The 17695-nt window shown below is 47.2% G+C and overlaps 1 protein-coding gene across 4 annotated transcripts; it reads left to right on the top strand.

Moving 5' to 3' along the window:
* The first annotated feature begins 2938 nt into the window (after positions 1 to 2938).
* On the top strand, positions 2939 to 16333 carry LOC128347713 (zinc finger protein 271-like). 4 transcript variants are annotated; one of them, XM_053302728.1, is made up of 7 exons: positions 2939 to 3203; positions 5110 to 5718; positions 7135 to 7267; positions 7502 to 7587; positions 7799 to 7925; positions 8473 to 8556; positions 10612 to 16333. In XM_053302728.1, exons 2-7 carry the CDS (start codon positions 5293 to 5295, stop codon positions 12672 to 12674), a joined length of 2919 nt encoding a protein of 972 aa, XP_053158703.1. In that variant the 5' UTR covers positions 2939 to 3203; positions 5110 to 5292; the 3' UTR covers positions 12675 to 16333. The 4 variants fall into 4 exon arrangements, with proteins under 4 accessions (XP_053158703.1, XP_053158704.1, XP_053158705.1 ...); XM_053302729.1 differs by having other exon boundaries at positions 5150 to 5718; XM_053302730.1 differs by lacking the exons at positions 2939 to 3203; positions 7502 to 7587 and having other exon boundaries at positions 5585 to 5718.
* The last annotated feature ends 1362 nt before the right edge of the window (positions 16334 to 17695 follow it).

Below are 17695 nucleotides of genomic sequence, written 5' to 3' on the forward strand. Positions count from 1 at the left end.
AGTGGTACTTTTGGACTAGTGTGGGCAGGGCCGGATTAGGCTCATGCGTGGCCTGTAGCATATGTTATAAAAGGGCCCTAAATTTTAAAAATACACATAAATATTAAAACATAATTTACTTGCATAGTAAAGTAATTCACTGAGTCGTGAATTAATGAATAAAACAAATGAAAACAAATATTGTTCAAATTCATCCCCAGAGTAAATCTTGCTCTGATATTAACAGCAGATGGTTTTTCCTTGGATCAGCTTTTTTTAAAGGTACTTTTTAAATGTGCAAACAATGGATAAGGCTATTAGCACCTTTCAGAGTACTGGGGGCAGGGCAGTGGGACATGGGCATCACCATCTCATCCAGCATCGTAAGGAAAGTGAGTGTGACAAGAAATTTCCAAGAGCCAGGGGCGGATCCAGCAGGTAATTACAGGGGGTGCAACATGATTTCCCTCGCCCCATAAAAGATTCCCCCCTCCCATATAAAAATATTGGGGCTTGGATCTTCTCTCTCTTGCAAATGCACTATGCCAGGAGGTGTCAAGCTCAAATCTGGCGGTGGGCCAGATTAGATTCTGATGCACTTCTGAGGAGCCACACATAGCCTTGCACCCACCTCACTCCACTTTCTGTCTTCCTCCTCCTCTCTGCTTTCTCTCATTCCTTTTCTTCCACACACACACACACACCCTTTGCCCTGCTATGTAATATATTTTATTTATTTATCTATTTATTTATTTATTTATTTATTTATTTAACATATTTTTATACCACCCATAATGTACGTCTATGGGTGGTTTACAACAAGATAAAAACAACATTAAAGCATTAGTTAAAAACAAACACAACAATTTAAAAAAATTTACAACAATATTCTAAAACAACGTTAAAAGCTATCAAAACAGTATCAGTTAAAAGCCTGGGTGAACAGATGCGTCTTTAAATACTTTTAAAAAGCTGTCAGATGGGGAGGCTCTTATTTCACCAGGGAGACTTGGATCCAGAAGCACCCTTAGACTGCGTACCTGTTCCTTCTGGGGAAGTGTGACCCCATCCAGAACAGGCAGATCAAAATCGTCTCCCGAGTTTCGACCCCACATATTGAGTACCTTCAACTTATCTGGATTCAGTCGGTTCGTTACCCCTTATCCAGCCCATTACTGACTCCAGGCAGGCATTTAGGGAGGTTATGCCCTCTCCTGATGATGCTGACACAGAGAAATAGATTTAGGTGTCATCAGCATACTGATAACACCCTGCACCAAATCTCCTGATGATCTCCCCCAGCGGTTTCATGTAGATGTTAAACAACATCGGAGACAATACGGAGCCCTGAGGGACACCATACAAAAGTTCAGATTTTGAAGAACAGCAGTCTCCAAGGGACACCATCTGGAACCTGCCCGAGAGGTAGGAGCGGAACCACTGCAAAGCAGTGCCTCTCACTCCCAACCCCCTCAGATGCTCCAGAAGGATACTATGGTTGATAGTATCGAAAGCCGCCCAGAGGTCCAAAAGGACCAACAGAGTCACACTTCCTCTGTCAATTCCCAGTTGGAGATCATCCATCAGGCCAACCAAGGCAGTCTCCACCCCATTACCAGCCCAGAAGCTATCCACCACTTCCGTGTCTGTATTCTCAGCTCTGAGGCTGGTTGCTGTATCCGTTATCATTAGTTTAGTCTTCTTTACATTCAGTTGTCTCATTTTTTCACTGTGCTCCTTGACTTTCATTGCTAGAGCTTGCAGATCATCTGCATTGTCAGCTATCAGAGTGGTGTCGTCAGCGTAGGGCAGGTTATTCTCTCCAGGTGTTTTACCTACTGGGGGTAAAAATTAACAACCCCCCACATTATCCTCTTCTTTCTTCTCAACTGTAACCAAGCTTTAATTATGCATGGTTAGATGGGGTGCCTACTCCTCGTTTTACCTGGCGAAGGAAATCCCAGCAAGGCTGCAATCCTCAGTTTCTAGACCTCAGTCTTGTTTATTTTTCTGTGTAAAAGACTTTGGGTCTGCTCCTTCCTAACACGGCCTCCTCCCCAAGAGTTGTGCCTACTCCAGCCTCTTCCTGGCCTCCAACCCAGCCAGCCGGACCTTCTCTCACTCCACACATGTACACTGGGCTCAATGCAACCAGATGGGGAGGGAAGCGAGTCTGCTGCTGCCCAGAGGAACAGGCTGTTGGTCGGGCAGGAAGGGGGGAGGAAATACTCCTCCTCGTCCTAGTACTGGATAGGATGATCTCCTGGGAGGGCCAGCCTCGGAGATCACCCCCCTCCCCAATCCGACACCTCTCCATTAGCAGCTCTTACCTGCCTTTGGCTGCCCTCATTTCCTTGCTCGAACCTCTGAACAAATCATACATCCAACATGTACTTTGAGTGCACCTGACGAAGGAATGTACACACAGGGGTTAATGTGTGCGCCTGCGTGGAGGTGGGGGGCATCAAAAGTGGTGTTTTTAAAATTATATAACAGTTATTATTATTATTATTATTATTATTATTATTAAAGAATTTTACTTAGTGTTTTCAACTTTTTACATTGCTTTTAATTGCTGTCTGTTTTTAAAATCTCTGAATTTACATAAGCCGCCGGGATATGTGTCATATCTGTTGGTTTTTAAACCAAATCATCACTCACATAAATAAATAAATAAATAAATAAATAAATAAATAAATAAATAAATAAATAAATAAAAACCGCTCCTTTTCCACCAGAAAGCAGCAGAGCAGCAAACGACTCCGAAAAATCACAGCTCCTTCCATCTTCGGGGTGCCTCTCTAGGAAATCGGGATGGAAGCTCTGCTCTCCTTTTAATCCTTGGAGCAGGGCTGAGCAAACCTGGTCCTCTAGCGGCTGGTGAACTACAACTCCCATCATGCCCGGCCGCCTCTCTAGGAATCTCAAAGCTCTGCTCTCTCACAGCCCCGCAAGCCAACAGCCCAGAGGGAAATCGCTCCTCTTCAGAGCGAGGAGGAAGGAAGTAGCAGAGGGAGGCGTTTCCTTAGGGACTAGGGAGATTCTTATCGAAAGAGGGTCCCAGGGCAGGCAGAGAGGCATATCCCGGGGCTCCCCACACCCCTTCACCATCACCCCGCCCACACCCCACACCCACTTTCCTGCCTTCCCTGGGAGCCAGGCGGGCCCCTTCCACGTGCACTTTGCACCCCTCGGAAGCTTGGAGGGAGCCGCAGATGCTGCAGGTGAGAGATGCAGGCGGAGGGGCCGGTGGGGAGCGGGATCCTCCTCCACCTGCTTCTGGGCTAGCCTGGGGAGGGGGGGGGCCTGCCGACCCCTGGGACACTGGCGGCCTCCCTCTGCCTGGCCGCAGGATGCACGCCCGCAAGCCCCCTTCCGCAGCTCCCCATGACCCCCGCCTGGCTGGCCCCACCACCACCACCACGGCTCTGGCAATGGGAGGAGGATGGGCCTGGAAATCGGATGGGGATCAGGGTCCTCCTCCTCCGCTGCTGCCAGACACAGGGCTCCATTACAGTTCTTCCACCCCTGCAGGCCGAGCCCCCTCCCTCTCGCCTGCTGCCCCCTGTGCACCCCCACCCACCTACAAAAGAGACAAAGGAAGCCGCTCAGCTGCAGCAGCGTGGAGGCCTTTTCTCTGGCGGGGGCGGGAGGGGTTCTTGCAGAGGCCAGGACTGGGGGGGCCTCTTCCCTGGGGACTCCAGAGTGCCTGGATCTAGCTTCCAACTCCTCTGCTGTTTTCTCCCGTTCCTTGCCCCCTTTCCTCTGGGGATCTGGCTAGGTCAGGGGTCTGTCCCCACTCCAGCTCTTCCTGCTTGGATAACTGCAATCTTTTAATGCCTTCTAAGGAATTCAAAATTATCTTCTTTTTTGAAGCGTCCTTCTATCTCTTGGCTTGGTTTGTTGTTCTTTTTGTTTGTCAGCCCTATTTAGTGAGATGGGGTCTCTTTCTTTCTTTTCAGATTTCCCTTCTGTTTTCAATCAGTTCTTGCAGGAGTCTTGCCATCACGTGAATGGGGAGAGGGGGGAGTCACTGTGCACTAATATCACACCCCACGACCTTCCTTTGGAGGAGGGACAATTTTGCTGTCACACTTTTAAAAAAAACCACAGAGTTGGGGGCTGGTTACTGAGCTCCTCCCCCCATGCAGCCATCCTCCGGCCCCTACATTGAGCTCAGTCGCCTCCCCTCCCCTTTGTACACAAACGAGAAGGGAAGGGAGGAACCTCCATTCAGGCAAGTTACTAAAAAGAGGGATTTCATTAAAAGATTCGTCATAAGAAAGAGAAGAGGAAGTGTTTGTATCTGGATTGATGAATTTGACCAGTCAGACATTCAACTGTGTGAACTTCTCTGAGCTATAAAAAACTCTTTGAACTCTTGTACCAGCCCTTCTGTCTGCTAATGATCCCTGCCCCCACCTACTCTCCTTTAGGGTAGGGTCCTTTCTTCCCCTCCCATTGGGTATTCTGGGCTGGGTAGAGTAGAGTAGGCCACCCACCATCCAATGGAAATAAAGGAAGGATTATTTATTTATTACATTTATATCTTGCTTTCCCTCCAAAGAGCTCATGGAAATCAATAATGGATTATCACAGGACAGGTGCACTTGGTGACCCCTACTCTCCAAGGCTTGTTGACGTCGTACTAGGGAACTTCCCTTCCCTCCCCCACACAGCATTCCAAACCACTCTTAGAAAGTAGTTTTTTAAACGACTTGATTGCTGAGAGAATATAAGAGTTCGTAATAGGAAAAACAAACACGTTTTAGGATTCACAGGCACACCAGAAACAACATGCAGATAGGGAAGAGGAGTGGGTAGAGGGTGAGCAACTGAGTGGTGGGGAGTGGGTGTGTAGGCAGCGGGGAGGGGTTGGGTGGGTGACAGGGTGGCTGAACCCACATGTGTGTGCTAGGACTTTGTTGCTCTCCTTGGCCCCTGCTGAATTGCTCAGTGAGAGCAACAATGTCTTAGCACACACATGTGGGTTCAGCTAGTTTCTTATATTGCAGGTTTCTCAGTCCAGCCCACCTGCAGATTTCCAGGCCCTGTTAACCCTTAGCTACCAACTACAGTAAAGTTGTGACCTAAAATGTGTGTTGATTGGTGTTTCTCTCTGATTCACAGGATTCTCTCCCCCTGCCCCCCCCCCCCATTTCTTAACTAGAAGTAAAGTTTACAGGTAAAGTGCTTATTTGGAGAGAGAAAAATAACTTGACAAGAAAGACTCTTTGGCCATATGAGACTAACTACTGGTCTAAGAAGATCTTCTGGCTGCATTAGAAGTTTCATTTGATATCAAAGAACATAATGGATTTGCAAAGCCCAGTAAGTAATGAATTAGGGGCGGGAGCAGAAAAAGACCCCCAAAGCATCCAGGCTGGGAGTGGCAAGGAATTCTGGGAAAGAATGGTGCAAAAGATCCTGAAAGTAGACCCCACCAGTAGTGATGTCGGATGCCAGAGACTCAGGCAGTTCCCCTACCAGGAGGCTGAAGGACTCCGAGACATTTGCAGCAGACTCCACACCCGTTGCAACCAGTGGCTGCAGCCAGAAAGGCACACCAAAGCTCAGATGCTGGACCTGGTGATCCTGGAGCAGTTCCTGACTGTCCTGCCGCCGGAGATGGAGAGCTGGGTCAGAGAATGCGGAGCAGAGACCAGTTCCCAGGCGGTGGCCTTGGCAGAAGGTTTCCTCCTGAGCCAGGCAGAAGAGAAGAGGCAGGAGGAGCAGCAGGTGAGAAGCTGGGCCATTTTATTCAGGGAGCTGAGAACCAGTTGCCAATTAGGGTCCTCCTGCAAGCAGAGCCAGAGTCCTTTTCTTCCTATCCAGAAGAATTTCGGTGCTTACAATTAGTCAAGCTGCAGTACTAGCAATAGAACCGCAGAAAGAGCAGATAACGCGTGCAGGAGCGACACCAGCTTCTCCTTTCCTTCCTCCTTCCTGTCTGGCAGGTTTTACGAGGGTTCTGGGATGTCCTATTTAGGTCCTTTTTACTGCCTTGGCTGGATTACTGTCCCAATCCACTGGTCCTCATTCACCTCCCTAAGCAAGCCAGGCCTGTGAGTGAGTAGGGATGTGCACAGAACCAGGCGTGGGTGGCTGATGGCGGGGGTGTGTGTGTCTCACTTTGAGGGCAGGGAATGGTGCACTTACCCCTCCATCCGCTTTCCCGCTGCGGGTGCCTACTTCCTTGCTTCCGTCCTACTTCCTTGCCTCCCCATTTGCTCTTCGGCCAGAAGTAGCTGGTGCACATGTACCTACTGGGTGCGAGCACAACATGCGCACACACGACAGCAACTTCTGGCCGAAGGGCAAATGGGCTGGCAGGGAAGTGCGCTACCACCCCGTAGGATGTGTAAAATCCTGGGTGCCGGCGGGGGAAACGTGGAGGGAGGGGTAAGTGCGCCATTCTATGCCCTTAAAATGAGACACCATCATCCCACCTTTCAACTTTGAACCCCCCAGTGTTCGAACCAGTTTGGAGGCCTGTAAAAGGGCCCCCGAACAGGTTAGTGCACATCCCTACGAGAAGGTTGCAAGGGTTCCAGGGAAGTCTGCCTGCCCAGCCCACCTTCAGCCTCTGCTGCTGGGAGGAGAGGGCCCCCCATCTCCCCTCAGAGCGGGATCCACGCCCTACCAGGACATCCAGCACCCCTCTAAGTATCTTGTACAGACCCAAGGAGTGTCTTCTCGGCTGTAGGTCTCCTGCAATGGAATGCTTTCCCCAGAGATGCCAGCTGATGCCCATCTCATATCTCTTTAGTAGCCGGAGAAAACACTCCTTTTTATTTCCTCTGGCTGTTTAAAAACATCATCTGATGGGCACTTTATCTTCTATTGCTTTATGTCAGGACCACTCAACTTCAGCCCTCCTGCCGGTGTTGGCCTACAACTCCCATAATTCCTGGCTGTTGGCCACTGTGGCTGGGGATTATGGGAGGTGTTGTCCAAAAACAGCTGGGGGAGTCTAAGTTGAGCAGGCCTGCTTTAGGTCTTTATGATTCTTAGTTTTCTTGTCCTCTTTTTGTTTTTAATATCTTTGTAATGTCTGCCCTGAGGGGATTTCTTCCAGAGTTGCATGATGTCAGTATTACACAAATCAATGCTCCATTCCCTTTCTTCATCCGTCTTCCCTTTCTCCTCTTTCAGGCACTGGGTATGTTAGCCAACATGGCCACTGATCCCCTGCAGGCAGAGAAGGCTCTGTCAGACACCAGGCAGAGGCTGCTCTTCAGGGAGATCGTGCAGGAGGAGGAGGGGGATGGAGGAATCACCTCACTGGGTAAGGATGATTGGGGTGTGTTTCATCTCAGCCCTCTCCTGAAATCCCTGGATTGCTTTTACATTCCCTTTAAGTCTCTCTATAGGAGACACTTTTCTCTAGGCTCTCTTCTGTTTTCAGTAACTTCACACTGAGACTGCAAAAAACATTGTCGAGACAGACTGATTTTGCTCCAGTCACTGAAATGCAAAATGCCTAAAAGCATAAAAGACATTTTCTTTCTTTACCTCACAGGCTGTGAATTGTCCCTCAACATTCTTTCTAGGCCTTCTCCGCTTGTTGGTGGAGAGGAAGGTGTTACTGTGCGTTCACCGGATCAGGTAGGAGAAGCATAATGGGAGGAAGAGGCAGGCCTCGCCTGTCTCTGGATGCAAAAAAGCTTCTCTTTCCCTTTTCTCTTTTGATCAAAGATGCTCCCTTGGAAGTCAAAAGTTGCCGCTAAAGCAACTTTGGAAGATCCTTCAGAGGAATATCCGGCCATCACTTTTCTGACAATATCCTTGTAGAGAAACTGCTTTCTTCATCTTTCAGGGACCCATGTCCTTTGAGGATGTGGCTGTGTGTTTCTCCGAGGAGGAGTGGGCTCTGCTGGATCCTGGCCAAAGGGCTCTGCACAGGGAAGTCATGGAGGAGACTTCTGGGCATCTGGCCTGGCTGGGTAAGGCTCCCTCTTTCCCTTGGGGGATGGATGTGGAAAGCAGGAATAGTTGCTATTGCTGGTCTATATCAGTGCATTGTGAGGATGTCGTGGAGCTGGTCCACGTTCCTTGGATATTCCCCGTGGTTAAAGAGAAGAATGAGTCTCAACCTGAGCATAAAAAGGGTCATTCCTAGAGATGTCAGTAAAACACTCCCACCCTCTTCTTCCTAATGGGCAGAAGTGTCAGCTCACTTCAGCACTTAACTGACGGCCCTGTTTTTGCTGCATTTGGTGGTGTCTGACATGGTCCCAGAGGGCACTTCCCTCCAGTTAGGGCTTCCCTGGCCTGTAGTGTGGCAGAGAGAGATACTTGTGGCTTCCTCTACTAGACTTCCTTCCTCGGACTATTTCCATTCCTGGTGAGGACTCTTTCAAAGCCTTTGCCACCCCTTCTTGGCCCTCTGCGTGGCTGTGGTCAGGAGAACAGTTTTGACAGGCTGAGTTGGGCTCCCTGAAGATTTGTTCAAGTTGGAACTGCAAAACCTCCTTTGTCTGTTTCTTTCAGTTCTGAAACATGAGCTCAAGTCTTGGTCAGAAGACAGAGAAGATCCATTTATTGAGGTCTCTGCAGTGGAAGATAAATCAGAAGGTAGCTGCTTTGCTGTGTGTAGGCGTGTACACAAAACCAGTTTTTCCAGTTCAGTGTGAGGTTGAGCTTGATTCTTAGCCAGTGCCCTCATTCGTCTATCGATTCCATTGAACTGGATCCAAGTGGTTCGTCCATAGGGAATTATGGGAATTTGAACCGATCCATTATTTGCTATGAGTAATGCTTAGGGATACCAAATTGGGTTAGTTGGTACATCCTGATGGGTGCTACCTATCAACAAACCTGCAAAACGATTGGGCATTTGGGCTATTTTAAAGGATTTTTTCAACAAATTCCACCGTCATCAGCAGGTCAACCCTTGACCTATTGACCATGGACAAACAAAAATAGCTCCATTGTCTTAATTGCTTTGCGGGTTGCGTAGTATGTAGCGCCCATCATGACATACCACACAACCCCTTTTTGGTGTCCCTAGGCACTACCCATAGGGAATAATGGGCTGCTTTGAATTCCCATTACTCCCTAACCCTTTTGACAGAAGGTTGAACAACGTTAGAATAACCCTGTGGGATCAGGCCCAAGGCCTATCTAATCCACCATCCTTTGTCACACTGTGGCCCACCAGGTGACCATGACTCTTAGAGGGTATTCACATGAGCGAGGAAAACCGGGCTAAGGCACAGAACCCGACTCATGTCATGGAGCAAATCTCTCACTGCAAATCCACAGCAGACAGAGATTTTGCCACGACACCAGTGACCAGACCAAACCTCATCTCTTGAGAAGGAAGGGCAGGCACGCCTGGCAAGGCAACCACATTCTTCTGCCTTTGTCCATCTGAGATCCGGCAAAAGCAAACAGAATTGGAGCGCGTGTGTTTGTGTACGTGAGCATGCACATGCTTTGATTGAAAAAAATAAGCCACATGAGAGAAGACTTCTGTCGTCTTTTTGTGTAAGCAGTAAGTTGTCCCCAGGTAGGGCTGGGCTCTGGCTGACAGCTTGCAGTGACACATGCCAGGGAACCAGTCTAGACTTATCATGGGCGTGTGTGTGTGTGTGCGTGCGCGCGCCGTGTGTGTGTTTGGTCATGCTGCAGTAGAGCTAACAACAGAACAACCAACAACCGGCCAAAGCAAGCTGCACACAAGCCAGCCTTCAAGCCAAAACAAAACCACCTGTGCTCCACAACAGCCTCCAATGGGTGCTGGCCCTGGGGCTCTAGGCCATCATCATGGGCTGGTGGAGAGCGTGCATGTCTGCATATGTCAGCAGCACTAGCGGGCAGCCTGTGACCCATTTGGGGTTGGCCAGGGTGAGCTGGTATTGCAGCAGGTGAGGGTGATCATAAGTCACTCGCCCCCCACATCCAGCTCGGGGTAGCCCAGCAGGGGGAAATTGGCCTTCAGCAAGACCGGCTGCTCCAGCAAGTCAGCATCCAAATGTGAGCGATGGGGTCTCACCATATCCCTGGCCTTGGAGAACACCCTCTCACTCTGGACACGGGTTGGGGAGCAAGAGAGGAGCCGTCCGGCAATGGTTATCAAGTCCGGCCAGACTTACTTATTTAATTAATTCATTGATTTGATTTATATACCTCCCTTCCCAAAATGATTCAGGGAAGTTTACATCAAAATAAAAACAATTACAATCAATTAAACAATTAAAATCAAAACTAAATTAAACAATTTCAATCATTTAAACATTAAAATCATTACAATTAAAATCATGTACAACCAACATTAAAAATTTAAAACCATAAATCTAATTAACAGCCTGGGTGAACAAATGTGTCTTCAGTGCCTTTTAAAAAGTTGCCAGAGACGGGGAGGCTCTTATTTCAACAGGGAGTGCATTCCAAAGTCCAGGGGCAGAAATGGAGAAGGCCCGTTCCCAAGTAGCCACCCAACGAATTGGCAGCAACCGTGGATGAACCTCTCCAGATGATCCTAACAGATGCTGCTTAGCACATGGCGGGATTTGCCCCTCCACTACATCTTTTCCTTGGTTTTAACAGCAATGCTGTTAATTGGGTTTTTCTCTTGGGTTGAGGCTCTGTTCCTCCCTCACCAAAATTCTCTTTTTATTCCGAAAGTGCAGAGAAATAGAACTGAAGAAAAAGAGAAGAAGAATTCAGCAGCTTCTGAGGGGACAGACCTCCATGCAATTCCAGTTGAAGATAAGACTAGTAACCACACTCTAAGTGGAAACGTCTTAACTAATAAATCACACTTTGGTGCACATCACTGCATCCTTACAGGAACGAAAGCATATCAATACACAAAGTGTGGGAATGGCTTCAGGAATTGGTTGAACCTGTATGAACATCAAAAATACAATATGGGAGAGAAACTGCACTTGGAGTGTGGAAAGAGATTCAGTTGTGATACTGCCCTTGCTGTCCACCAGTGTGTCTGCAGAGAAGACACATGCTCTAAATACAGAAAGAGATTCAGTGGTAGAGATGAGCCTCCTTCCTATCAAAGTTGCCACACAGAAGAGAAAACATACACATGCTCAGAGTGTGGAAAGAGCTTAAGTTGGAAGTCAAACCTTTCTGCCCATCAAAGAATCCATGCAGACGAGAAACCATATACGTGCTCAGAGTGTGGAAAGAGCTTCATACGGAAGGACAAACTTTCTGTCCATCAAAGAATCCACACAGGGGAGAAACCATATACGTGCTCAGAGTGTGGAAAGAGCTTCAGTGAGAAATACAGTCTTTCTGCCCATCAAAGAATCCACACAGGGGAGAAACCATATATGTGCTCAGAGTGTGGAAAGAGCTTCATACGGAAGGACAAACTTTCTGTCCATCAAAGAATCCACACAGGGGAGAAACCATATACGTGCTCAGACTGTGGAAAGAGCTTCAGTGATAAGGGCAGCCTTTCTGCCCATCAAAGAATCCACACAGGGGAGAAACCATATACGTGCTCAGAGTGTGGAAAGAGCTTCAGACGGAAGGGCCATCTCTCTGCCCATCAAAGAATCCACACAGGGGAGAAACCATATACGTGCACAGAGTGTGGAAAGAGCTTTGGACAGAATGACAAGCTTTCTATCCATCAAAGAATCCACACAGCAAGAAAACCATATAGATGCTCAGAGTGTGGAAAGAGCTTCAGTGATCAGGGCAGTCTTTCTGCTCATCAAAGAATCCACACAGGGGAGAAACTGTATATGTGCTCAGAGTGTGGAAAGAGCTTCAGCTGCAAGGGTAATCTTTCTGTCCATCAAAGAATCCACACAGGGGAGAAACCATATACGTGCTCAGAGTGTGGAAAGAGCTTCGGACGGAAGGGCCATCTCTCTGCCCACCAAAGAATCCACACAGGGGAGAGACCATATACGTGCTTAGAGTGTGGAAAGAGCTTCGGTCAGAAGTACAAGCTTTCTATCCATCAAAGAATCCACACAGGGGAGAAACCATATACGTGCACAGAGTGTGGAAAGAGCTTCAGACAGAATGACAAGCTTTCTATCCATCAAATAATTCACACAGGGGAAAAACCATATAGGTGCTCAGAGTGCGGAAAGAGCTTCAGTGATAAGGGCAGCCTTTCTGCCCATCAAAGAATCCACACAGGGGAGAAACCATATACGTGCTCAGAGTGTGGAAAGAGCTTCAGACGGAAGGACAGTCTTTCTGCCCATCAAAAAATTCACACAAGGGGAAAACAATATATGTGTTCAGAGTGTGGAAAGAGCTTCAGTCAGATGTACAGGCTTTCTGCCCATCAAAGAGTTCACACAGGGGTAAAACCATATATGTGCTCAGAGTGTGGAAAGAGCTTCAGATGCAAGGGTAATCTTTCTGTCCATCAAAGAATCCACACAGGGGAGAAACCATATATGTGCTCAGGGTGTGGAAAGAGCTTCAGTCAGAAGTACAAGGTTTCTGTCCATCAAAGAATCCACACAGGGGAGAAACCATATATGTGCTCAGTGTGTGGGAAGAGATTCAGTCGCAAGAGCAGTCTTTCTGCCCATCAGAGAATCCACACAGGGGAGAAACCATATACATGCTCAGATTGTGAAAAGAGCTTCAGGCAGAAGTACAAACTTTCTGCCCATCAGAGAATCCACAGAGAGTGTACTGAGCAGCCTACCAGCCCTGATGGAGTTAACAGGAAAAGAACCCATGACCTTCATTGACAGACTGGCAACACTGGGGCCTGACCAATCAACCAGGCAGGCAGGACTAGAGGGTAAAGATGTGCAGGAACCAGTTTTGCTGTCCTTTTCAGAGGTCCAGCGTTTGGACCGGTTTGGCAGCAGGGGTTACCTTTTAAAGAATTGAGCAGGTGCGGTTAACCCCCGCCCCCCCGACCACATTTTCCCCACTGGCACTACCACCAAAACCACTGGCACACAGCTGCAAGAGGGTATGCAGCAGCCCCATGCCAGTGGTTTCAGTGGCAGTGCTGGTGGGGGAAATGTGGCAGGAGGGGCGTAACTGCACCCTCCCTATTCCTTAAAGGTAAGCCCCCTGCCGCCAAACTGTCCGACAGCTTATGCACATCCCTACGAGAGGGCTGCTGGGTAGAAGGAAAAGGAGTTGCCCAGGTGAGAGGGGAACAATGGAGCATGGAGGCTGACCACATTCCGTCTCAGTGAATCTGCAGAAATTTGTGAGACAGATTTGCAGGGGCTTGGATCTCGCCAGGGCTTTGGGGAGATTCAAGAGGCAAAAAGCCAAGCTGTGGCTTTTGGACGTTAGTGCAGGAGGAAGAATTGTTAGTAAGACTTGCATCAGAGGTTATTTTACTTGTTGCTGTGCATTTCCTAAATATCTGTTCTTTGTAACTGAATAACTAAGAACACGCCACTTACGAAAAGATCTGGGCATTTTGAATATTATTGTAACCAAGCTAAGTGTTTCTAAGTGCAACCAAAACTGTGAAACCTAAGACCACCTAGACTGTAGCAGCTTAACAAAAGGGTTTTCTCTGTTTTTACAAACCCTCACAGAGTGTTTGATTAAATGAGGGTGGAGGGTGGACGGGAAACCTCTAGTGCAATCCGCCTCCCAACAGGGACACTAAGCCAGCTATGGTTAGCTCACCATGTGCAGGCATACGGGTGGGGAGCAGCTGTTTTTCTAGTTGCCTGTTAGCAGGGGGAAGTTTGAAACTGGGATTCTTAATCAATCCAATTCCCATTTAAAAATTTTATTAAGGAGTGATTTGGTGGCAGCAATTTAAATTACCAGAGTCTCTTATTTCTCTTTCGTCTTAAAAGTTAAGGATTAAACTACTTTGTGCAATCTTATCCACTTCTCAGATTGCAGGGAGGGGTGACTCAGCTGATAAAGCCTCCCTCGTGAGTAGCTGGCCAAGACCGGTTAGTGGGTGGATTCTTTACAGAGAAAAACTCTATCCATGCTCAGTGTGTGGAAAGAGCTTCAGCTGGAAGGACAATCTTTCTGTCCACCAAAGAATCCACACAGGGGACACCATATATGTGCTCAGAGTGTGGAAACAGCTTCATTAAGAAGGCCTATTTTTCTGCCTGCCACAAACAGCATCCCGCCCTCCCAGTATGGACACTGTTATAGAGGGGTGTCAATGAAACTCTTCAGGAGTGCTGGCTGACCACTTCAGTGGTACTTTTGGACTAGTGTGGGATATCAATGTGTCTATAGGAAAGCGTCGATGACAGTGTCTGAGCACCTCTAAGCAATAGGTGCCTTGTCCTGGATGGCAGTAGTCTCAGTTCAGAACTGGACGTACACTAGAGGGTGTAGTCTTATCTGCCACTGCTCCATCCATCTCTGTAAACTCTAATCCTGAGCGAAGCCAGTGGGCCTTGTGGGTATTCATGTGTAACTTGGAACCAGCAAGCTGGATGTCAAAGATCTGGAGGGCAGTGCAATTGGTAGGAGGTGGGAGCCAAGGCTCGGTAAAATGTGCGGAGGTGTGAACTGGGGGACCGTTCCTGATCCTCCTATGATCCTGAACTGCTGAACGCCTGGCTATAGTCCTTCTAAGGCTCCTTCTGTCCATGCTTTTTGATTGCTGGGGGAAATAATGGAGTTGCTATCAGTAAGAAAATCCACCACCACTACCCCTTCTTTCCACATATTGCCATTGTTTTGGACATTGCCTGCAATGTGGGGCCTAAACTGGAATTTGTCAACACATGGCTGAAGGGAGTACAGGCGAGAAGCACACACGTTCCCATGAGGAACTAACTTGGAGGAATTCCAAGCCGTCCTTATGGGACGAAATGCTGCTTGAACAAATTTTCGCTGCAAGTAGAAACTTTTCAAGGTAAAAGATAGCATTAGGTTGGAAGACAAAGCCTAGGGTTAAAATGAAAGTGAGGTAAGACTTTATCTGGATGAATTGCATCTGGGTACAGAGATGGAGCTCCTGTCCAGACTTTGAGCGGGATGAATGGAACCGTTTTCTCCAAAGCAAACCCCAACCTTTTTGGAAGGAAGTTCAACCTGGTACACGTGTGGACTGGCTCTGTTTGCCAAGTGGGTGGGGCCATCTCATCAGTGGGACACTGAATGCTGTTTGATTTGAAATTTCCTGTATATGACTGATTGGCCAACGTCCCACACTGTAGGGTGATTGTTCCATACAAGAACCCCCCTATTAAGTATTCCCAGTGCCCAATAATCCAGGCCAGTGCAAAACATTCCTTCTCACAAGGGGAGAAGCGCTGCTCCATTGAACTTGGCAGTTGTTGGGTGGGGGGGAGTTACACATTTTATTTTAAAGAACGAACATTACAGTCCAAGACACTCACAAGAATGAATCACTTTCATATAAAGTTTTAAAGTAAAAAAGAAGAAAGAAAGAAAAAGAGAAAAGGAAAGGAAAAAACCCAACAAACAATGCATATATATGTAATCACCTTCTAAAGCACATACAATTCATTAAATTTTGACCATATAGCTTGAAACTCTTCTTCTTTGCCTAAACAGCGAAACAAAACCCAATTCAAATGCAGATAATGAACACATTTCAGTAGTCCAAAGCTGAAGTTCTGGAGTAAATCTGCTTTTCCAGTGTTGAGTTATAATCTTTTTTGGCGGCTGCCCAAGCACGAAGAATCCACGGTTGTTGATAAAGTGTTAAGTTCCATATCCTGGGAATATATCCCAGGAGAACCTAGCTATCTTTAAAACACAATGATGTCTTATTTACAATTGTCTTAGTGTCTTATTTACAATTTTATGGACTTCATCCCAAAAAGATGCTATAATTGGGCATGACCAAACCATATGTGACAATGTCCCCTCATAAATACATTTCCAGCCTACAGCGTTCTGAACCCAGCCCTTTCTGAACATCCTCAGGGGAGTCCAGTAAGAGCGAAACAAAAGTTTTTGCTGAACAAGTCTCAATTTAAGATCTATATATGCTCGTTTCATTATCCTTAATGCTATTAACCATTGGTCTACCGTAATGGTATATTCAAGATCCTGATTCCATAATACACGAATATAATCAATATCAACCTTGTCTTTCTTTTTAAGTTTTAAATACAATGAAACTATAGGTTTAGCTTTTTCTGGCAGATGTTCCAAATCCAGTATTAATGATGGAGTTTCTGAAGCAGCAAGTGCATCATGTCCAAATAACTGTGTTAAAAGGTGCCTTAATTGTCTATATGGTTTTAATGCTGTTTTAAAAGATTATTTTAAAAAATTTAAAATGTTGTAATGTGTGTGTTTCCCCCCTCCCCATTTTTGTCTTAATGAATGTTTTACTTTGTTTTTATCCTGTTGTAAACTGCCCAGAGATGTAAGTTTTGTGTGGTATAAAAATGTTTCAATAAATAAATTAATTAAATTGCCAGCTGGCATTCGAAAGGATATTAAATTCATTTCTCAAAGCATCAAAAGATTTAAAAACTTCTTCTGGGGTAATGAATTGATCTAAAGTAATCATATTAGAAGTTGCCCAATTGGCCCAATAGAAAGGTTTCTGCCCAATCTTCAAATCTGGGTTCATCCATAATGTAAACTTTGCGTGCTGAAAAGGATCAATACCATACTTAAGGCCTAAACTCCTCCATATATGTCTAGCTGCCTGAACTGTCGGTAGTTTACCAGAAGAGGGAATAAATAACAAACCCAGGGGCGTAACTACTATTAGGCAAGGGGAAGTGGCTGCCTGGGGCCCCCCACACCTCGAGGTTCCCCCCAGGGGCAAGTCGTCTGACTCCCCAACACCGGCAGAGCTTCGGTGCTGTGGAAAAGCCAACTCCAGTTCGGAGCAAAGGCGGCATGCATGCAGCAAAGTCCTTGTCTGCAGAAGCAACTCTGAGCCGGAAGCGCTCTTCCCCATGGCGAGGGTGGAGGGACGAGGCAAGCAGAGGGTTAAAGCGAGGGAGCCTTCCGTGAGGACAGTCCCCTTCCCCTCCCTCCGAATGCAGCCTTGGCTGGATGGTGAGTGTGCAGCAGCCGGAAGGGAAGGGAACGGGGTGGGGGCAGTGTTGAAAGTCTGTGTCTGAAAGTCTGGGGGCCAGTGTTGAGAGTCTGTGGGGGTAGCTCCTGTGAGAGGAGATGTTTTCTCCCTGCTGCTGCTGCTGCTCTGCGATCAGGAACAATCACACTTCCTTGGGGAACAGCAAGCACTCAATCCAGAGGGACTTCTTACTGACAAGTAAACAAGCACTGGCAGGAGCTGCACGGCTGCAACCCTGTGCACCTTGACTAGAAGCAACGGGTGTGGGGCTTGCTTCTGAGTAGAAGTGCTCAGGACCGGGCTGTACAAAGGAATGGAGCAGTTGCTCTTCATTTTCTTGCAGCTGAAAACAAGCGTGTAATTCTCTCCTTCAAATTCAAACAAGAGGAGTGCTGACAGCCTGATTTGAAATCAGTCTACAGCCCTTGCTGTGGGTACAGCAGCTGCTCCGAGATATCATCTCACAATATCCCCTAAACTCCCCCCCCCCCAATTTCAACTTGTTCGGGAAGTCATTACCATGCATCCCATCTCCTGAGTATTAAGTACTCTCTCTCAGTTCTGGATATGTAAAGGTAAAGTGTGCCGTTGAGTCAATGTCGATTCCTGGCGATTACAGAGCCCTGTGGTTGTCTTAGGTAGAATATGAGATGATGCCTTTCAGCATCTTCCATGTAGCATGTGTATAAATGTATCTGTAAGGGACAGAGAGGAGTCATGAGATTTCATAACCCCGTGTGAATTAATGAC

This window comes from Hemicordylus capensis, chromosome 2 (genome assembly GCF_027244095.1).
Source record: "Hemicordylus capensis ecotype Gifberg chromosome 2, rHemCap1.1.pri, whole genome shotgun sequence".
Lineage (NCBI taxonomy): Eukaryota > Metazoa > Chordata > Lepidosauria > Squamata > Cordylidae > Hemicordylus > Hemicordylus capensis.